The 22,495-nt window shown below is 46.0% G+C and overlaps 2 protein-coding genes across 3 annotated transcripts in view; one reads left to right on the top strand and one right to left on the bottom strand.

Moving 5' to 3' along the window:
- The window catches only part of LOC126530302 (uncharacterized), a 99,441-nt gene extending 80,291 nt beyond the window's left edge, over positions 1-19,150 (bottom strand). The window contains exons 1-6 of the mRNA XM_050177621.3: positions 19,032-19,150; positions 16,722-16,805; positions 9,757-9,865; positions 8,350-9,030; positions 7,770-8,006; positions 5,020-5,176 (exon numbers count right to left, since the gene is read on the bottom strand). Of these exons, the coding sequence (XP_050033578.2) occupies positions 5,020-5,176; positions 7,770-8,006; positions 8,350-9,030; positions 9,757-9,865; positions 16,722-16,802 (1,265 nt within the window). The 5' untranslated portion in view covers positions 16,803-16,805; positions 19,032-19,150. The remainder of the gene's footprint in view (positions 1-5,019; positions 5,177-7,769; positions 8,007-8,349; positions 9,031-9,756; positions 9,866-16,721; positions 16,806-19,031) is intronic.
- Positions 19,151-19,292: 142 nt separating this feature from the next.
- Alg13 (Alg13 UDP-N-acetylglucosaminyltransferase subunit) lies at positions 19,293-22,495 on the top strand. Of its 2 annotated transcripts, none has more exons than XM_050177626.3 (5): positions 19,293-19,451; positions 19,677-19,800; positions 19,914-20,073; positions 21,359-21,497; positions 22,204-22,495. In XM_050177626.3, exons 2-5 carry the CDS (start codon positions 19,720-19,722, stop codon positions 22,313-22,315), a joined length of 492 nt encoding a protein of 163 aa, XP_050033583.1. In that variant the 5' UTR covers positions 19,293-19,451; positions 19,677-19,719; the 3' UTR covers positions 22,316-22,495. The 2 variants fall into 2 exon arrangements, with proteins under 2 accessions (XP_050033583.1, XP_054926267.1); XM_055070292.2 differs by lacking the exon at positions 19,293-19,451 and adding an exon at positions 19,528-19,551.

The raw sequence follows: 22,495 nt of genomic DNA on the forward strand, positions 1-22,495 counted from the left end.
GTGCCAGGGGGCCGATGACATCAGGTCCCACCAATCCGGAGGTAGGTTGCCATTTGCGCTGACGCCGATCGTACTCTGAGAGGTGATGGCCGGATCATCGCACTGAGCGCGTCTCTGGCTTGGACACGTCAGTTTGTGCTGCTGACAGGTGACAGCCGTATCATTGATAATTGCTGAAACCTGTCATGAACGAGGTATTCCCACGCTGGTAATAATTCATCCGTGTGGAGAACCATTTTGACGAGGCCGTTGGCCCGTTCTCCATAATCGTGCGAGCCGTGACTAAAGGTTGTCGCAGGGTGAACGACTGAACACAACAGTACTAATAGGGTGCTTCAATGACAAACTATAAAAATAGCCTGGCTTTAGAATAAGCAAGGAAAATTTGATCACAACGGAACCCAGGTATGTCATCAACTGCATATGTACGACCCCTATCTTTACTAACCATCCATTACCTATGTTTTTCTCAGTCATACGTATTGGAAAAAAACATGAAATAAAGTCTACTACAGTCGCCGACTAATTTTTCGGACTCCAAAAATTCGGACATGCTCGATTATTCGGTCTGCTTCGCGGCACCGCCATTCTCCCCATAGACCATAATGTATAACAAATGCCAAAAGTTCGGACACCTTGCAACCTCTCGTCTGATTTTTCGGAGACTCCTTGAGCCAACTCGATCGAGAGCACCATGCACCGACTCTGACCGGCGCATGGTTCGACTTGGTGAACGCCATTTTTGTTTTGAATGGAGCCTCATTGCTGCCCCACGAAGTGATGCTACTGCAGATCCCCGGTCATCATCGTTTCTGCCTGGTTCGTAGTTACAGCAGTTCCGGTCTCAGCTTAGTAAGCCATGTCAAGACAATCCAGCAGCTGATTTGTTTCTTCGTGCACGACGCTGCGAGTGGGCCACCTTTTTCGTTTGTGCGACTGGTGTCGGCGTGACGGCATTTGCTTTGTGTGCTGTGTCGAGGTTGCAGTGATGCATCGCAGCATACGGAAACATCGCGTCTATTGTCTAATGGCGCCGACAGTGCCCGTGCAGACTGCGCTGGGGAATGCCGGCAAGCGGGTGCCGGGAGGCCTAGGATTTGTCGCCTTCCGATGTGCTCCCTACTGACGGCGAAAATTTTCTGCCGAGACCTGCGCAGTACAGTGCAGTCCACTTATAATGATACCACATATAACGATATATCGGTTATAACGATGGGTCGACATGAGAGTGTCATTTTATGCATTAGGTCTATGGGGAAAAAAACCATTTATAACGATAGGTTATTCACCGCATATCGGATATAACGATCAAAATTTTGCAGTCTGGACGGCGTTTTCCGTGCCAAATAATCGTAACGTTTGCGTTGCTTAGTTCCCTGAAACGAACGATGTCGAGGCGAGGCGATGTTTACCTCTGTAAGTTCGTATCTGCCGCCATTACCGCGCAGCGCGTCTCGCCCCGCCCGCGCACGAGTAGGCGCAGCCAACGTTGGCGCAGCGCGCCACAAGATGGCGCTAGCTGCTTCATGCGCGTCGGCCACAGTCGCTCCGAAAGAGAGAGAAAGAAAAAAAGAAGCGACAAGCAATGCGGCGCGGCGGCGCCCGTCCCGCGTCTCTTGCTTTCCTTAGATCACTATCATCCGGCGTCTCTCTCGCGATAGCAGGCTGACGCCACCGAAGCAGCGTGCAACCAACGGTTCAACCCAGTTCGAAGATGGCGCCGACAAAGCGCAAAGTAATGTGTCGTTTGACACGAAGATGGATATATTGCAGGACTCTCGATGCGGCTTCAAGGTGAGCGCCCTCGTGAAGAAGTATGAGCTCGTCCAGTTAACGATATCAACCATCTTGAAAACCGGGAGCACCGCGATTGTGAAGGCAGGAGCTATCAGCGGCCATTCCGATCAGCGGAAAAGGGGTTAGAGACCCTTTGTACGCCGATGGTGAAGAGGTGCTTTACCAATGGTTCATCACCAATTGCTTCAAGAAGGCAGGCTTTGTGCGTAAGGACGAACTTCCCCAACCCGCTGAGACCGACCCGGTGGAAGTCTCCGACATAACCGAGCTCTGGGAGCTCGTTCCTACTGGTGACACAGGTGGTGTGCCGAAGGAGGAGTTTTTGACTGCAGACAGTGCTGCCTCGTTCTGCGATGAGGTCACCGACGAGGCGATCGCCGAAGATGTGCTGTCTTGACAGACGCAAAGTTGTGCGACGGTGGCGACGGCATCAGCGACAGTGACGACATCGACAGTGGCTCCTTGACCCCGACCACGATGTCCACGCAAAGTGCACTGTCGTCGATCGACTCCTTAATTGATTTTGTGCATGCTAAAAGATTGCCGCCAGTGTTCGCGCAGCAGCTGGAATCCATGCACACCGCGGTTGTGAAGCTGAAGCTGCCGCAAAAGCAAGTGCAGATTTCGGACTATTTCGGCGCGCCTAATCCTTGACACTGTCATTGGCGCTAGAAATAAAGTTTGTTTTTCACGGCCTGCTGTATACATCATCTATTCTTTAGAGCAAGTAGCGAATTCGAGTTCAGAGCTGCAAAGGTAAAGAGCGCAAACGCGTGTAATTTTTTTTTTTTTTTTTGATAACTGCAGTCCAGATATAGCGATCATCGGTTATAACGATCATATTTTTCGTCTTTCTCGATATCGTTATAAGTGGACTGCACTGTAGTTGCATTGCGATTCCGGACACCGTCTCATTTGACAGTTTCACAGGTGCTGATACTGCTGTACTGACATGCGCAGAACTCGACGACGGCGAGACCATTCGTCACGTTTCTGCTGCGCCGCCGGACGATGACTCCGAGTCGGAAGATGACGCACCATGTGCTACACTGCCATCGCATGCGGAGCGTGTACAAGCAGAGACTGTGCTTTCAGCCGCCTATAGTGACCGTATGACCCTCTCCGAGATTCAGGCTTATCTGATTGCGCCTAAATGGAACAGCGTGCAACGGCGCATTCACCATTTCTTCAAGCCTGCTGCCAAGCCCGAATAAGTGCGTGGAAATAAAGGATTTCTTTTTTCTTAATCTGCTTTTTTCGGACACCTGTTTATTCGGACATTTCCACAATCCCCGTGAGGTCCGAATAAACGGTCGGCGACTGTAATGTGGAAAACGTACAATCCGATGTCACTAAAGAATTGGCAGATTCTACTGCAGCTGACATCTACGTAATGCGAAACATTGCATGAAGCAGCACAGCAGGAAACACCAACACACGCGTGCCGAGGTTGTGGGGCCTGAGCAGCTAGAGACGCAAGTTGTCGATTTCGCGGCTTCTGCAAGCTTACGTTTACAGTGCTCGGATTCTGCTTGGGCCAGCAGCTCCTTTGGGCGGGGCATTTTGGAAGTTTTGACGTGCCCGCTTCACAACAATCGTTGTTGCAGCACGGAACTCCGATGGATGCTTGAAGCTGGCGGGGCTTGAGCAAACCGAGACGCCCTGCATTGTTTTCCTATTGTGTAGCGCATTGAGACGGCAACAAGAAACGCGCCAGAATACGATGGTGCCAGAGCGAAATATGACGCTCACTTCGTACCGCCTGCAGCGAGGAACGGCACCACGTTTGGGTTAATGCCTATTAAAAGCATGCAGTAAGCTTCCTATGCCAGAAGCACTGCAAAACATATAGGTGAAGATGCTTATCATATAGGGTTGGTGTTGACAGCTGTGAATGCAAGTTTTGTTGGTACTAGCAAAGAAAACCGAATGCGTGCCAGCATGGCACAGGCGCGCGAGTACTGTGGGGACGCTGCCACGGATGCTCTTGATCACGCGTGCCTCGCGCATATTTTTCTTCATGTAGGATCTAGCACTGGGAAAATATATTGTACGATTGCAGTTTAGCAATGTCATGAACATTGGAGCTGAAAGATAACATTTTCCAGGAACGTATTAGGCGGTAAAAGAGAAGTGTATACTATAGTCGAACCTCGATCTAACGAAGTTGTACTTGCAGCGAAAAACTTCGTTAAATTACAAATTTCATGAATTTGAGGTTTTAACGATTTAGCACTAAAAACAACTTCACGAACTCCAGAGCATTTTTGGTGGATAACACCTTGTTAGTAAGCACTTATAAACAAACTGCAGAAAGGTTGGGTCACGATAGCACAGTTATGAGCACTAGCACGCGCGGCGCAGATCGTGCCGAGAGCAACGCGTCCACGTAGCTCACGGCATCCAAGATTTGCCAAGTTCCGTTGCACGGCACCGTAAATCTTGGACGCCATAGCCGACTGCAATTAGTGCCCGCAGTGGACGCCTACAAATTAAAAACAAACGTGTAAAAAGATACGGCCCAGATTGAGAAAAGAAAGTCACAGTTTCGTCAGAAAGGCGGGGCACTGATGGCGATAGCAATGAGGGCCAACTACACAAAGTAATCTTCCGTGGCTATATCAGCGTCAGCCGCGCTCAAGCTAACATTAACAACAGATCTCACTCGATGACCACAAACTTGCAGTCACAATGCGAGCGAGCACTTCGCACCATGTCTCGGAGACTCGAGATTATACGACCGCCAACACTAGACGTGTGGGAATAACCAAATATGCATGAAGGCACCAACCATTCGCCCTTTGCATTTTCCGCAGAGAGATTACCTCCAAGATACCCCGCATGCCTTAAATGAAGGTGCGTTACATCGAGGTTTGACTGCATGTATTAGGTCATTTTTTGTGTTCTCAATCACGAACGTTAGTGCCAGTACGAAAATGGATTGTATCAATGAAGTTCTACTGTACTATACCCACATACTACCCATGTACTACCCATCGATCCCATGCTTGTTCGATCTCCATACTTGCTGCACCCGTAGACACTAGCACCTTCCATTTCCCTCTAGTAATTTTTCCAGGAAACTCTGTGCACCAAAATATTATGCTGTTAATGTTGTCTTTCTTTTTTCAGGCTTTTCCTACCTTTTTTTTTTTTTCAAAACAACATATGAGCCAGGTTCCACTTCAGGCTAAATGTACAATGACCCTTAGCACCTCTCACCTGGGAAGCTCCACACTGACAAGCTCCACACTGCTGCTGTCGTCATCGTCATCACTGATAAGGCAATCCAGCTGGAGATCCGGCGCCGAAGGCCAGATGCAGTCTGGGCCTAGCTGCCCAGGTTCTAGTTGGCCTCCCTCGGCACCCTGAGATGTACCTGGCCCCCAGATAAAAGAAAGAAGGGGTCAGCCAGCGCCTGCAGCCCATCTAGCAACCAGCATCAGCTTACTTAAAGAGCCCCTCACCAAGTCTTGCCATTTTGAGCTGACAAGCACCGTACATACAATGCGCACTAACGATCGTATCTGCTAAGTATTACATCAGTATGCGCTGCAGAAAGAGCTGAACTTTCAAACTGAACGCCGTTCGCGCTTCTCCTTGCGGGCACCGCGCTCCCATCCGGAGAGTCGACAAATGTCGCACAAGCACGCCTATGTACCACTGCTAGTGGGAACACGGAACCCACGGCATCACTCCGCAGAGTGGCTGACCACCGGCGCCTCGTGAAGTTTACGGCACAGGTGCAATCAAAGCGATTGGCGAAAAGCCCGGGGAGTCATCTGCTATGGTGAGTCGTCTGCCAAGGCTTCACGAGTCATCGGCGGTGGCACTCTGCGGGACGCTGCCACGAGTTCTCGTGTTTCCGCTAGCAGTGACCATACTTGTACATCACACTGCTGCGACGCCGCTCACAGTGACACACGGCTTCGATAATTATTCAAAGCAACATCTGCTATTTGTGTAATCTATTGCTTCAACAGACGATTAAAGTTTAGAGAAATAATAAAACACACAAACCGAACGTCTGCGGGTTCTTGTTTTACTTCGCACCGCAGCAAGAGAGAACTTCCACTGGTCTGCTTGTTCCCATGTTTTGCAGTCACAGAAAATGAAAGTATGTCGCTTTCTACCGTGTTCCAGTGTGCGATCATGCTCTGTGATCCGCTTGTGTCTGCCTCAGTATTCGCATAGCACTGACTTATACCACTAGTGTGGTGTTCTCGTGCACAGCACGGGAAATTGTGCGCTGCGTGAAACGAGACAAACACAACAGCTCGCTTGCGACACCATCACCGGAAGTGTGCCGCACAGCAAAAAAGCGAGGGAAAAAGAATCAAGGCAGCACCCGTGACGATCATGCGATCTTTAAGCTCCGAATGCAAGGAAGGAATTTCAATTGCGGAGGCTACATGGGGCAAGCGAAGAGAGTGTCTCTCTTGGCAGTGGCTTTCGCCTCTGAAATCATGGGTTCGCAGCACTGAAATATTTCTACCTCGGCTAATAATGAACCAATTTCAAAAATTATTGCAGTAGAATCCTCCCTAGAGGGCACGTAACAACTTCCAGCATATAACCGAAATTTGATATGGGGCCTGGTGATGGGCCCTTTAAGCTTACCACTGGCAAGACCCCAGCCTTTTCCTATCATCTAGCAGCCATACACCAAAAAGGTTCACTTTTAGCAGTTAGCACGGCAAAGTCTGGCTAGCATAGGAGAGAATGCCTCATGAAACACACAGCAACGGGAGACAAGGACAACAAAGGGATAAGCAACACTGTTTCACAATATGAATATCCACCAGTATGCCAAACATTTAATTTCACTAGAACAGATGCACCATTATCATCATCAGCCTGTGTGACGACTTCCTACCTTGCATCCTTCCTACCTTGCATAAGACGGTACCACCCTACGACTGTATTATTCCTCATCCATCACACCACCTGATGCTCCGCTGTCATCAGCTGTGATTCCTTTACCTTTGCACCCAATTCCATTACTCTAAAAGATCACCAGTAATTTGTTCTACGCATTAGGTATATGACATGCCCAATTTCACTTCTTGCTCCTAAACCTAGACAAGAATATCAGCTGCCCTCTTTACTTGCCAATCCATACCAAATGCTGCTGTACTTAAGCGCAAAACGCTTTAAAATATCTTTTTGTGCTGCTGGCTTATGAGAAAGCGATAAAATAATATTTCCCCTAAAATTTTGTCCCTCAGCCACGGTTTTGTAATCTCCCCTGCAACAAAAAAATAATTAAGACATGTCTGTCCAGTGCTGCCCACCAAGGCAGGAACTGTGCCAACAACCATGTGGGTGGGTCACTGGTCACAGATCGTTCAGTATATTAGAAAACCGAAACAATCAGATTAGTTAGCAAATTATTAGGAGTAGCTACTTGCAATACTAATGTGAGTGCGCCCACATGGGCCTAACTTCATAATTCCTTTATTTCAGCTCTTTTCTATTTAACTTCTCATGTTGACAGGTCAATGACAGCGACAATAATGGAACACATGCCAATGACAAAAAGAAGTAATGAGAATGGAGATAAAAGGGAATGACTTATCTATTACGGAAACTCAAGAGAAACAAAAGAACAGCCGACGACAGATAACAGAGTGAATTATCTCTCCTCTGCTTTTCTTTTGCTGTGCTTATTTTCCCATTGAGGATGGATGCCAACCTCCTAGACAGCCTCACATTTCTGAGGCATGTTTTCATCTTTCATGGGTAAAGAAGCTCCACAGAAGAACAACAGCCAAACGACATACAGGAGAGAGGCTCTACTGCCTGTTTGTTACTGAAATGCTATTTGTCATGTGCTGTTCTTCCGTTGCACTTCTTTTGCTGTTAGTGATTAATGTCAACTAACAGGACTGTTTCACACATCTGCTGCTTGCAACCACAACAAATCCCGTGCCCTGGGTGCCAGACAAAAATGCCTAAAACACACAGCTTACTCGGCTGATCCCTTGATGACCCCCTACGGTGACTCCGATGCTCCCTAACAGGCCGATTTTCCGAATAGCTGTGATCTTGGCCGCAAGGATCCTGCGACAGTGGCCTAGACTGATGGCCAGAACGGGGCCTGGGTGGGGTGACAATTATGTCTGCATCACTGTCACTTTCAGATGACGCCTTCGTAGCCCTTCTGTAAGCACCACCCTGCTGAGCTGCCCCGGCTGCTGTTTCTGCACCTGAAAGAATACAAAACAACCAGGATATAACTGCCAATTTTACTAGAACACGAATTGCAGGAGGAAGGCAATGAAGACTAATATGAAGCCACTACCCGAAATATCGGCACAAATCTGGATTAACCACTTCCTGTACCACAATTTATTTTCACAGCCTTTCAGTGAACCAACAGTAAAGCAAGCATGCATAACAGGGATAAAGACTAAAGCATAAAGGAAGAAAGCAGAGCAGGAACACAAGGACTGATGGCATTTCATTCACCTCTGCCTTTAAAGCAATCTGTGCTTTCAACACCGACATCAGAAGTGCAACGTGCTTCACATTAATCCGGCAAGCACTCACTCGGCGACGGCGACACGCGGCCACTTCTCTGCTCAGAGCCACACCTCTCCTCACGCCTGCCACCAGGCACGCCGTCTTCGCTCTCGGAGCTCCGCCGGCGGCCGTCTACCTTCCGGCACGATGACATGGAGGCCGAGTAGGACGAGGGCACCTGAGGATACACCTTGCGCGGCTTCTCCTTCTTGCAGTGGCTGCTCTCGCCCTCACTGAGCAGGCGCTTGCGGTGGCGCGCCTCGGCACTCTCTAGGCCCCCCGCCGACACCAGACAGGGCGAGGCAACGTCCGGCGAAACCACGCTCGAAGTGTAGACGCTGGTCGAGACAATGCCCGGCGTGACGATGCTGCTTGGATGCCATTCCTGGTTCTGAGGGGCAACGTTCGCGGCAGACAAGAAAGCCGTCGCACTGCCACTTCTCGGGGCTAGCCGAATGTCCATGCGAAGATCAGTCAGGGAGAGGAGCGGGTGAGAAGGGGGCGCAGAGAAGGGGGAGAACTCCTGCGGTGCTGGAGGTGGGGTGTAAGGGGAGTACGGAGGAACCGCCGGTGGCGGAGAGGTGGTGCGGCGATAGTTACAGCGGCTGCCACGGAGACTTCCGTGGTCTAGCCGAATGGATGCACTGTCGGCATCTTCGTCGGCAGAGGCAAAGAGAGGAGAGCCACATTCAATAGGCATCTCGGGAACTGCAACAGGGAGACAGAAACAAAACAGCGCCGGTTGAGAGGCAAGAAGGCATAGCTGCGGCAGCGGGGAAAGAAGAGTGGACAAAGGCACCCAAGCTAACCTCCAAGCTGAACACAGCCCAAGCTGGCATACACACCCTGCATGCACAGAAATGAACTGCACACAACTAAAGCCCACTACCTCAATGTCAGCAGGATGCGAACCATTGTTCTGAGCAATTGCAATGCCAACAAAGAGCGCCTCGTGAAGTCGCACTTCAAATACACTACTGCTCCTTAGACACGGGCTGTATTCTTGGTTGATCACTTCCGGCGGGAGAATTATTTTCTCAAGGTTTTGCATGACTCCAATGAAAACGCAATGGCATCTTTGGCTTAGTGTTCCTTACACAGTGCCAAGCATGCCATCTTGTCATAGTAGCAGGAGCACTATTGCTCATAAACGCATGTTCGATGCAGAGTCACAAGAAATTGTGCAAAAGTGATCAGCCAGAAATCCCCCTCCGGCTCTTTTGTGCCTCTGCTCAGGCTTTAAACTGAAAAAGTGAACATTTCAAACACTGAAAGCACCAAGTGTTTTTATTTGAAATGTTTTAAAAATGCATTCTGCATTCCTTTTTCAAGGACGTGCCACTAATGCCGATGGTCACGATTAGCGAATTCAAACACCTGTCACCACACGAAAGATAGTACGCCAAGGCAAAAAGTCAAATGCGTGTTCTGTACCATTTGGCAGTTCAGCCGATGACTGCGTCACAGTGGCGCCAAACGCAGTCTCAAATATGGATGACAGTGAAGGAGGCGGACTTTCTTCAGCAACCACTTCTTGGGAGACCTGTAATAACATTTTACCTTAAGAACTTCACAGTGACAACTGCCAAGAGTTTCACTATCATAAGGATTTGTTAACAAGAAACATCATTAGCACGCATCTGCCTTAGTGCTGGTAACTTCTTTTTTTCGATGTTGCAAGGGTGCAGCTTGAAGAACAGAATTTTTAGCAAGAAGTCACTACAAGATAACAATGACTTTGTCAGGTTTCTTTTATTTATTTTGTTTTATTGAGTGAGCAGCACAATGGTCGCAATGCCTCACAGGGTGAAGCAAAGGCATTTGTCATGAATTTTGTTCCAGCCAACATATATAGTAAAGCACTGCACAGGCTTACATTGCAACTGCGTAATTTCAGGCATGAGCTGTTAAGTTGTTAGTTGCTCGAGTAATTATTTTAACTGTTCACCAGAACAAATTATTTGCCTTGTTTCTCAACACGGCCGTGCCTCCATGACGAGCTAGAGCAGCGGATACGCAGTGTGCACCGTGTGAAGTGTACCTTTGCTGTACCTTTGCTGCTATCGTGGAGCTTGCATGCATGCACCTCTAACGTGATCACAGCTTTCCTGGTTGCAGTTCAATTTGCAACCCACTAGTTCAATTTCTTTTTCACTATGCTTCCACCTCCTGGCTCTCGCCATAACCGATTCTTCTGTTGACTCTCACGTTGCTCATCTCCTGTCACGAGTGACAGAGCTAATCACGTGTGGTGAAAAAGGTGTGAAGGTGCATGTGAATAAGACGACGACGCCACTCAGTGAAACGAAGCTGGAAGCATTTATTAGACAAAGTGAAAAAAACGACTGAACTGGGACACATGATGCGTCAAGCACAAGAGAAGAGGAAGAAAATGAAGGCGAAGGCTGCTGAAAGGGGTATTGCTTGCGTGGACTCGGAACAGGGCAGATGCACCTCTAGCTGTGCTCCGGAGACGGGAAGAAGCAATTTCAGGGACCCGGACTGGACATGGGACAACCTGGAGATGGCCGGCAGCAGATACAGATCCCGAGCCCTGGGTACGTCACTGTGGCATTGCTCCACGGGCCTAGTCAAGCCCCACATTTACATGACCGGCCACTGTCCAGTGTCACAGAAGCAACCACCTGACCACGTCAGTGGCGCAACACCGCACTGGCCAAGACCACATCCTGTGCCACGCTGGTCTTGGTAGAGAGCCATAACCCCATCTCTTGTAACGGAGGCCGATGCCTACTCCACGTCAGAACCATGGCGGCTGACGTCTTATGCCCCACTGGGCTAACACTACTGGCAACGGTCAGAACGTTCCAATTTCTTGTGGCTACATGTCACTTGTTCAGTTGAACTGAAGAACATTGTATAGTTGAGGGAGTTCTTCGTGCGTGCATAGGATTTATGGTGTGTGAAATTACCTTGTTGTTCGTTTTTCTTGCAGGGCCCATAGCAAATTTTGGTTATATGCTGGAAGTTGTTACGTGTTTTCTAGGGAGCGTGCTGCTGCAAAAAATTTTCACATCGGCTCATTAATAGCAGAGAGAAATATTTCAGTACCACAAACCCATGATTTCAGCAGGCGGGCTCCACTGCCAAGCAAGATGCTCTCTGTTGATGGCGTCACGCGCAAGCTGTTGTCTCGTTCACGCAGTGCACGATTTTGCACGATGTGCACAAGGAAACATGACTAGCGGTATAATTCAGTGCTACACGAATACTGAGGCAGAACAAGCGGATCGCAGAGCATGATCACGCACTGGAGCACAGTAGAAAATGACATAGTTTCGGTACCTATGCACGTGACTGCACGACCGTGGAAACAAACAGACGGAGCGGAAGTACAGCTCTCTTTCTTCAGTGCGAAGTAAAACAAAAAACATGCAGACATTCCGTTTGCATGTTTTATTATTTCTGTAAAGTTCAATTCGTCAATTCAAGCAACAGATCACACAGATAACAGATGTCTTGAATAATTCTCGAAGTCACATGCCACACCACGAGCAATGTCACACTGCGGACATGACCACGTAGGCTCAGGGTCACGTCTACGTCACCGTCTGGCTTGGAGCCCGGCAGCCGCGAGGAGAAGGAAAAACGGCGTTCGATTTGAAATTTCAGGTCTTTCCATGGCGCGTAGCAACGTAATACTTTGCAGACACGATTGTTATCAACCAATGTTTGTGCTGCACTTGTCAGCTCAAAATGGCCAGACCTGGTGAGGGGCCCTATTACTAGAACCGTTCCTTGCTATAAAATTTTTTTAAATATTTTTTGCAATGTGTCCCCGTCTGTTTCTGAAATGCCGAAATTCGTCACATCCCTTACACATGCCACTTACACTTACAATGCTTACTATTTCTATTTCACTTATAACAGCTCAAAGTATCATGCAAGATGCTTGCCTGATGTGTTTTACTAAACAAGAAAGCGACCTTGAAAGTGGTAATGTCGGGGCCAAATGCAACTGAATCTAATCAGTGAAACTGTATATGCTTTCCTGATGTTCCCAAGTATTCATGCTAAACAGTCAGCGTGATTCATATTTGGACACGAAATGTAATTTCTGATGCACGTTCACACGTTAATTAATGTAGCATAAACATTCGCAGCGGGAAAGCTAAGTTTATAGGTGCAACATCTGTGCTCTTTTTTCATTCGCGCATGTACACAAAAAAAAGATCGGTTTGTTTTTATGGGACTGTGAACTCAAATGGTCCCAGAGAACCCACACCTTTATGTAGATGGAAGACGGCACTTAGAAACCTGTATTGTGATAGCATACAGTTTTACGTTTTATGCATTCATTTGTCCTCAGGCACTTTCCCTTCAGAACACTTCACATTCCTTTAGCAAAGCGAAAACCTGAGTGCTTCAGCGCAGTTTCATCCTTTTGTCAAAACTTGAGGCCCTGAAGAACTCTTCGATGCATGCATGCGAAAATCTGGCTTTTCTTGCAACTGGTGATGACACTGAACACAGGCTCACGTGGACAAACACACAAAAATGCACACAACACGCTGGGGAAGGCTGCACGACGGGTAACGCTGGTGTGTCCGAGGTTGGCTCTGCCACAGCACCCCCTCTACATATGCTTCTAAAGATATTCCCTACTACTTTTAAACTATGGCTTTAAATTACCTCCCATGGTGGCGAGTCGACAGTCAGAATTTTGAAGGGGGAAACAATACCAATTTTTCAAGACAGGATCAGACCTTATGATTGTGCTCAGCATAGAGTTCCATACTAAAATTACCAGAGTAAACTCTGGGACTGGGGCAATTCAGCTACCATGAGAATGACAAAGTACATATATTTGTCCAACCTTCATACCATACGCATGTGTCTGTGTGTGCGTGTTATATATATATAACACGCACGCATAGACACATGCGTATGGTATATATATATATATATATATATATATATATATACTTTTAGTAACAGTTGCACTTGAAGAAACCTTGTGTGACCTCGAATAACTGTTCACTGAAGTAACAGCATTATATGAGTATATACAAGACCTCATAATAGAAGACCATTCGATTTCAGTCAGAGTCCCCTTGCACTACCAAGAGACTGAGCCGTGCAACAAGCGCATTCAGTTAAGCACGTTAGGGAGATATGTGTGTTTGGGCACATTAAGTCGCACAAATACACATCAATGAAAAAAAGCCATGTAATGCCTTCTGAACGCTTTAATAGACAAAAATACAATAAAGAAATCTTTTCCTGACGAAAGGTCAGTTGAGAAGATAAGATATAACTGAGAAGAGGTTTATTGGCGGCTCCTAATGCGAAGGCACAGCGACCGAGAATGGCGAGGCAGCTCAAAGCAATGTCCAAAAGGACGCCAGCAATCAACAGCGCGAGCCGAGCCGCGCGTTGGTGATGCGGCTGTGTTGCGAGGCGCGTCTTCTTCACATAACATATATAAGAATTACCCAGTATATAACAATTTCTAAACACAACTTATGGCTAGAATTATTAGCATAAAGCAATGTAACTCCATAACGCAATGTAATGTAATTACTTGTCAAAGCAAATCTAGTAGCAATGGGTGAAAGCATGTCGTATGTGAAAATTCGCCGTAAAGCGCGATCGGAATCAGTACACCAAACACAATTGCTTCTCGGTTGCTGTTTATTATTATTATTATTATTGGCTGTCAACTTGGGGGTGCAGCCCTTAAACTAACTTACACGGCAAGTAACACTAACTTACCTTCCCTCGTCTTTTTATATTATACTTCCGCTATCACTAATAGTACGGCTTCACCTTTCTGGTGAAGTGCAGCCTCATTTCTTTTTTTCCTGAGAGTCCAAGTATAAGCGCTGCTGCACATGACGGCTGTTGATTCCAATTTTGAGTGAACACGGCTTGGCCTCATTTCGGTTACTGAGTGAATGAAATACACTTGTGACCTCTGCAAGCAAGTAGCAATGTTTCCATCCCTGACAAAGGTTGTAAATTAGAAGAAGAGCTTTTTTTTTCTCACGAGTTGTTAGCATTGCCTGGAAAGAGTAGCAATACTGAGACACATGTCATTCACGTGCATTTCACACACCGTTGATAAAAGACTCTGCCGAAGAGGTCAGTGAAGTCAGCAGGATTTTTTCAGCGTCAAAAAACAACTCAAACCAATTTGAAGAGAGGTGAGCACGCAACAACATACTGATTCTCTAGGCATAGGCTACCCATAAAAAAAATGGAATTATGGGATTTTACGTGCCGCAACCACAATTTTATTATGAGGCATGCTGTAGTGGGGGGCTCCGAAATAATTTGGACCACCCGAGGTTCTTTACCATGTGCCTAAATCAAAGTACACGGGTGTTTTTGCCTTTCTCCCCCAACGAAAAGCGGTCACTGTAGCCGGGATTCAATCCCGCGACTTCATGCTTAGCAGCCCAGCACACTACACCCACTAAGCAACCACAGCAGGTAGGCTATACATACCAGAAGAAATAATTTTTAGTTGGCTACCCCTTTCTCTTTAAAAATATAATAAACTCTGTCCAGTGTATATACTTATGTTTATTGTGTCTGTGCGTGGTGTCCAGAGTGGAAAGTAAAAAAAAACTTTGGAGTGAGAAAATACAGATCGGGTAGCCGCCACTGCTGCTTCTAATGCGCTTGTACTGCTAGCTAGCATCAGGATTTGCAGATAAAAAACAATGATGCAGTAAGCTTTTAGTCCCAGTAAAATCTTAAGTGAAAAGGTAGAGGCAACTCAAAACAATCCTCTAATGATATGGGTAACAGACAATAATGTGAGTGCAGACACTTTAGGGGGGAGAGCAGCACAACCACCATGCTGCAAAATTTAGGGTATGCGAGCTCATTTGAAAACTTCTCTGCTGAAACGAAACATGAGAAATTAAGCTCATGCAGAAAGGAAGTTGTTTACAACATCTCACACACCAAGTGTTACACAATGCATGCTATATACACTCGTAGCGTGTTCTCCGCAGTCACAAGCATTCCAAGAGCACAAATGCTACCCAAAAAGGATTCTTTTTTTTTTTTTCAGCCCAGACACGCAATCTGAAACGGAGTCCCATGTGCACATCCCAAGTCTAAGCTGGGTGACCACATTATATAGCTTCTCACTGGTCTTCAAACTCTTGCTTGCGATAGTACACATAGTTGATGCAGGCAATTCCAGACAATATTTTCACTTTTGTTTCCCACAGCAACAATGCTGACGAAGCCAATTACCTCTGTGTCGTGCCCTTGTACATTGACCTTACTGGCAATACACACACATGGCCAAGCTCACAAAAATTTGCGAATGTAAAACCATCTATAGACTGGTTACGCCATCTATACCCAGAAGTTCATTCAACAAAAATTTTTCGCTATGTTTTCTTTTTATATGAGAGATGGTACAACAAAGCTTATTGACTACAAGTGCTGCTTGCATTTCTCATTTTTCAATGTGGTGGACCGGTGTAAGAAAGCTCGCATGTTTTTTATAACTTTAAACAATGTAGAAATTCAACAACTGCTTACAAACTCTCATTCAGGGGACTTTAACGTTGCTTATGCACATGTCTTCAAGGGACAGTGACGAAGAGGCCGCATTGCCTAAGGAACACTAATCATCTTAATTAAAATAACTAGCGTAAATCTTGATTATTTTATAAATTTTCAAGTTGAGAAATTGGTTAAATCCTCAGCAACGTATCGTGAATAAATAGCATATAAATTTAAAGCCTGCTGGTGTATTACAAAGAGAAAAATTTTATTTATGGCACTTCCGAAAAGCACCTAGCACCCAGAGGGTAAGGAAAAATGTACATGAATAGTGAACGTGGCTAAATGAAAAGGTAATGTAAGACGGGTCAAAATGACAGCGACATTAACGGCCAAAATTGTTGCTGCTGAAGATATCCCCAATTAACAAGGAATAATGAAAACCTCACAAAACTACTTTGCCATGAGGAGAAAGTGACTGCACAACAAAATGGGCAGACAATAAATTTTGTGAACACAGCTTAGCAGAAGCAATAATATACCTAACCAGTCACATGAACAGCAGGAACCACTGTGACAAGCTAGGCAGTGTTTTCACTTCAAAAATTCACTGCACAGCCTGCCGAAACAAAACATTTGCACAGGAAATGCAACGTGAAAATTGCAAAGCACGCCCTGAAAAGTGAAAACGGTCCCCTGCAGACAAATGATGAAAATGTTGTTACTCTTCCATCAATAATGCATTGGGACCAAGTAAGCAACAGAATCTACTGTCAAAACAGCAGAAATTCAACAGTTCAGCCTTCAAACGTAGGAAGTGAATTTTGTTTGTTTTTTGCTTGAGCGGAAAACAGCAAGACAGTGCACCAACACATTAGCAACTCTTGCCAAATGGATAGCAAACTTGCCTTTGGTTGGCCCTTGACGAGGCTCGAGGAATGGCTCCATTGGGCAGTCTGACCACCTGGAGACAGAAGCTGGTCCTCCATAACCTGCGTGGGTTGGCAGCGTTGTTCATTTAATAAAGGTTTCATTAACCATCCCACCATTTGTTTTTGGTGTAATAGGGGTGCAAAACAATATGAGGCAAGAACAAACTGGTCAAGAAAGAGTGCCGTGTTGCAACAAAACAAGTATGTGCATGTTTATTTTAAAATAGTATAAATAAAGACTTCAATCTTGCTACTGTTTCCCAGAAAGATTGCATCTTATAGTCCAGAACGTTCAATATAACACATAGCACTGCTACTTGCCTGGTTTGTCAAGAAAAAAAGAAGGTTTAAGTTGAGCCCCTCATTGTGCCCCTCGCAACAACCTATTCTTAAAAACATGGCGGCTATGTCACTTCTGTTGTCTGCCATACAGCGAAGCGTGGCCTTCAAGATCTGAGAGACTCAGACGAAGACGACATGGCTTTTCTCTTTCTTAAAAACCAGGCATTGGCAAGTGTTACGTAGAGTGATCTGTACCACAAAGTGCGATGTTTCTACAAAATTCGAGCGAGAGCAGAGTAGTGGTAAGCGTGATACGTTTTTTTCTCCACAATTTTAAGAGAAAATCTCGCGTCATTGTATGAACCATCTGGCCCAGCAACAAGTAGTGATACACTGAATATTGTTGAAATGGGAAGAAGCACGCATAAGTGCCGAGAGCACTACAGGCTACTTGTTCATCCTTTTTTTCATCAGTACAAATGATTTATCTTAACCCTAACCAACAAGCCCAGTTCACCACTTACATCTTGATGCATGTATTGACGGTGGTGTGAAATACACAGCAGGTGCACTGTATGTGGCAATGCCCAACTCTGTAATGTTTTATCAGCGTATTCCTGAAATTGCAGCCAAGTCCAACTGCCAGCCACAATAATTTACTAAATCATGCTTGTTAAACTTGCAATAAAACAGATTTCACTGCCCTCACACACATGTTCGCCAAAAAACAGCAGAAAAGCAAACTTGCATATGAAATGCAGTCAAAGAACGTAGCAGGGTACTGAAGCAATGAAGAAGTGCTGTTTTGAATACTGCTCCACAATTTAAATGCAACAGCGTGCTTTTGCTAAACAATTTAAGGGCAACAGCTTGCTTTGCTAAGAGAGAAAAAAACACTTAGTTCGTTGCGACGTACGTGATTATTCAACATCCGGAACTACGCAAGCAATAAAGACATTAAAAAGGTCGACAAACACTGAACGCAACTGTTGTGATGCCTTGCCCGTCATATTTTCTTTTAAAGCTTTTACTGTGGCCGAGGTATCATAATTAAACTCGGCGAACAACAAAGACCAAACACATCTAATATAAGTCAGATACCAAGTAGTTTGGGCAAAAAGGAAAACAACGTGGCTTCACAGGCCGAATACTACGCCGACCCAGCCAACACAGCTGCGGTGAAGCAAAAAATGTGCGCGGTCAAGCAAGCAATTTTGCGGTCGGCTGCGTCTTTCTAACCGCTCTTCGAACGCCAACGGAACAACTATTACCAAAGCAACTCCACAGACAACAGGGGCCGACGAGCAGAGCAGCTAAAAGCGTCACCCTAGCCAAGTCGCATTGAATATCGCTTCGCGAAGCCGAGGCAATCGACGTGATTCACGATGTGCAGGCGTAGCACGGAGACAGCGAACTAGAAGGGGCCTTGCACCGGCTTAGTAGGCAATCGACAAAGGCTAGCAGCGCTGCACGGACAAGCGGTGATAAGAGAACGGAAAGCCGAAGCTGGGGCAGAAAAAAAGAAAAAGGAGCGTCGAATGAGAGAGTTAAACAACTGTCACTTGGCAAACAAGAGCAACAGAGGAAACGATGTGTCTAGCGGCGTGGCTATCCTGAAGAAATCTGGGATGAAATGCACAAGAAATGTCACGTAGCCAGGGGAACCATAGAATCTGGGCCTTCGTGCATCGCGTGCTTACAAAACACCAATCCTTGCACAAGATAAGACCTCAGCAGGTTCCGATATTCGCAAAATAAGGGCTAGGATGCGACCAGCTTTTTTGCCAATTACTGCGATAGCGTCAGAACTAACACCGTGCTGTCGATGTATCGACATTTCGCTTAGGACAACATAAAAGAGCTGACCAACTCTGTCAAATTTCTTTCAGCGTCCTCACTTTACACACACTGAGGTCGGCGTTCCATCAACATTACCACGATCGACGCTCCCGGCAAACACTCGAAATATGACGACAACGAAGACGAAAACATCGTGCTGCTTACCCCAATTATAGATAATGCATAGCAGGGCCAATCTTAAAGCCAATGGTGAGCAGGCAAGCCCGGAGTATCAGCACAGAAATATTGTCACCACGGAGCGATTATCCACCCTTCCGCCATGGCAGGCACGGGAACAACACAATACCGTAGTTTCCGATTTTTTTTTTTTTTCTGTTTTTTTTATTATTATTTCTAGCGACGGTTGCTTCCTTGGAACGAGGGTAGGCGTACGCAGCGCGCGCTGGTACCCTAGCGCTGGCGGCACGTAAACGCGGAGTTTTGGTTTTGGTTGATATTGACGCGGTTCTGCGAAGCCCTGTTGCATCACGTAATCGACGCGCAACACTACAGCTTGAGGCCTTGTGCTTGTATTTCATTCGCGGCGCAGTACGCGAGTAACGTGAAGCCTGACTGTTGTGAAAGGTATACGAACGCAACTGATCTCTGCGGGCATACGTGGACGAAAAATGTCGGCTGACGTCGCGCTCAGTCAGTCCTTACCAGACCGTGACTCGTTTTCCCGGTGCTTATATGGGCTAGTTATGTCTAATCGAACATACATGTATACATACTGCTGTAGAAGCATGTCTTTCTTTCCCTTTTTATCATATTGGCTGTTCACATCGTCGACGCTGGCTCTCCACGCAGGCACATACCATTCTGATGGAACAGCGCAAGCAGTAGCCTTGGAATGAAGACCGTGTTTGTTACTGTGGGAACAACCTCCTTCGACGAGCTCATCGAGACTGTTGTATCGCCGGAGGTGCTAGCTGTTAGTTCGCATCTTACACTGGCTGCGCGAGCGATTGCACATAACTAAATGCATAGTATCAACTAGCTAAGCCAAGTTCTTCTAAATGGACAACTTGGATGTCTTTTCTGCAGGTCCTGAATAGCCAAGGTTACACGAAGGTTCTCCTTCAAGTAGGCAAAGGGAGCACACCTAAAGTTGAAGGACACGTTGAGCCATCTGTGGAAAGCTACAACTTCAAGGATTCCTTAACCAGAGACATAAACGAAGCTTCACTGGTGATAAGTCATGGAGGTGAGTTCGTGATCACTATCGTGTATGTACGCCGCCTTTCATTTCTTCTAAATCCAGAAACGGCTTTTGTAATTTTACTTAATGACCTGGTACACATTTTCTCATTCTACACAAAAAAGCATTAGAGATGCATACCTCCTCTTGTTAATTGGATCCCCACCCCCCTCTTCGTCCTTGCATCCATATGCAATCCTGTGTACTATGTGTGGTCCAGGAGCAGCTGTCCCAAGCAATCCCCAACAATGCCACTTGTATATTCCAAGATACGGCAGGCCAGATGGCCTTATGAGGCCGGGCATGTTTTCAGTACGAACAATAACACACCAATTTACATGAACGCTGCAAACAGGCCTTCGAAATTAAAGCACAAGTTGTGGACAATGCACTAATCGAGAAAATGCAGAGATCATCACGGAGTACTATAACATTATAACTGTCTGCGAACTCATTAACGTCAGGCAAAAATGTAAATTTATTTGCGCGCATAACAGGTTTAGGTGTATCAAACGTTAATTTAATGTGCTATCAAAATTGCTACTCTGAATGACCAGTCCCAGAAGAGAGTTCCATTCTTCAATAGTGCAAAGAATGAAGCTGTTTTAAAGGATTTAACAAAAAGGCTCAAGGGCATGTTCAGGTGTCAAATCAGTTCTGAATCTACAAAGTGGAGGAAGATTCAAGAAAGGAAAACATCGTCGTCCACCTTACAGGAGCACAGCGCTACAAAGTAAATCGATATAGGACGAAAGAAAGGAATCTACACAGCCGAACAAAAATTTGTCCTGGCCTGTGGGTTGAACCTGAGACCAAGGCCTTTCTAGGATAGTCACTATATACCATCTGAACCTACCAGGAAGCTAGCAGATTGTAGACCGAAGCTAAAAATCAACAGCTACAAGTACAGGGACACTGAGTATGCAAAATCAGCTCTGCATAAGTCCACTATGTAAATGGTGGCCTCTATGAGCAATAGTGCTGGAAATGTGTTGGTCCTGGGTTTGATCCCAGCACCAGGATTTCTTTCTAAGTAATCCTGGTTCTCGCTCTAGGTAAGCTTTCTTTCTGAGAAACCCATACTTTTGTAGTTTTGTGCTACTGTTGAGTATATGACAATATTTCACTTGCATGTGCCACATTCTTTTACGTGTTAGAGGCTTAACTAAGAAATGGCAGAGGCAGTGAACTAACCTTCCTCGACAAGAGGTCGCAAGAAATGAAATTTTTTTTTTCCTTCGCGGCTCAAGCATTTGTACCTTAATGATACTAATTTGAACTGCTATTTCAGGTGCGGGCAGCATACTCCAAGCTCTCAGGGCCGGGAAGAAGCTGGTTGCGGTAGTGAACGACAAGCTGCTCCACAACCACCAGAGTGAATTGGCGGGCCAGTTACACAAGGAGGGATATCTGCTCTATTGTACTTGCAAGTGAGTAGCTGGTATTGACCTCCATAGGCCATAATTGATGTATGGGTACATAGTGATGTGTGAATTATTCCAACTGTAGTTCCATGTATTACTTTATTTAGTGGCCCGATACTATTTCAGCGCTGAAACAGTGTGCCAGCGTGTTGCTGCCATCATTGGCTATCAATGTGAGAAAGCGTCAAATGGCATGATCGTGCTTAGACCTTATTTTGTGCATGCCACTTTGTGACAAAAAAAAAAAAGCATTGTGAGCGAGAAGTGGAAAAGACGGTAGCATGAAAGAATGATGCCGTCATCAGAATATCAGAATATAAGTGCCTCAACTCAAATAATTATGCACCCTGACAAGTCGTAAGGTCTTACAGAAACTTAAGTGCTGTCTGCTTTATATCCCAACCAGGTTTGCTCTTGGTCGGTCATTTTACATTTGTAGTAACATTTTTTTAAATAACCACATGAGCCATTTCTTTATGCTGTTGAATGCTCTTATAAAATAGGCAGGATATCAGTTTAATAGTGCATGCCCTCACTGCTTTGTCAGAAGGGTAGAGGGTGCGATGTCCAATGAAATTACCTCTCTAGTGAGGAATTTGTTTTTGCAATTGATTTTCAATTCACAGCCATCCTTCATTTGGCTGTTCCACTTTTAGTTGATTTATACCTCTCCGCATTCAAAAGTCAGTGATCTGCGTGCATGCACTCGCAGAGACCTGCAGGCCACTCTGGAGGAAATGGAACCAAGTCGCTTGAGGACCTTTCCGGAGCCAAACCTGAACCGCTTTCCGCAGCTGCTGGACGGCATAATGGGCTGGTCATAGTCGAGAGGGACTGGACGCCCACCTCTGCATACAACATGGACAGATGTTCACCCTCCTCAACACCAGGATTAGATTTGTCCTGTGCATTTAACCATGCGGCTGGATAGTAAAATAGTGTACGTGTACATACACGAGGTCTCTTTCAACTAGAAATTCTCTTAATAAATGCGCAGAACTTGA

This window comes from Dermacentor andersoni, chromosome 5, assembly GCF_023375885.2.
Source record: "Dermacentor andersoni chromosome 5, qqDerAnde1_hic_scaffold, whole genome shotgun sequence".
NCBI lineage: Eukaryota > Metazoa > Arthropoda > Arachnida > Ixodida > Ixodidae > Dermacentor > Dermacentor andersoni.

Excerpts from the sequence above, each read along its gene's own strand:
- Alg13 (XM_050177626.3), top strand. The coding sequence starts at position 19,720 with ATGAAGACCGTGTTTGTTACTGTGGGAACAACCTCCTTCGACGAGCTC. Across the intron at positions 19,801-19,913 it reads TATCGCCGGAGGTGCTAGCT|GTCCTGAATAGCCAAGGTTA; the intron begins GTTAGTTCGCAT and ends TCTTTTCTGCAG. Across the intron at positions 21,498-22,203 it reads CTGCTCTATTGTACTTGCAA|AGACCTGCAGGCCACTCTGG; the intron begins GTGAGTAGCTGG and ends ATGCACTCGCAG.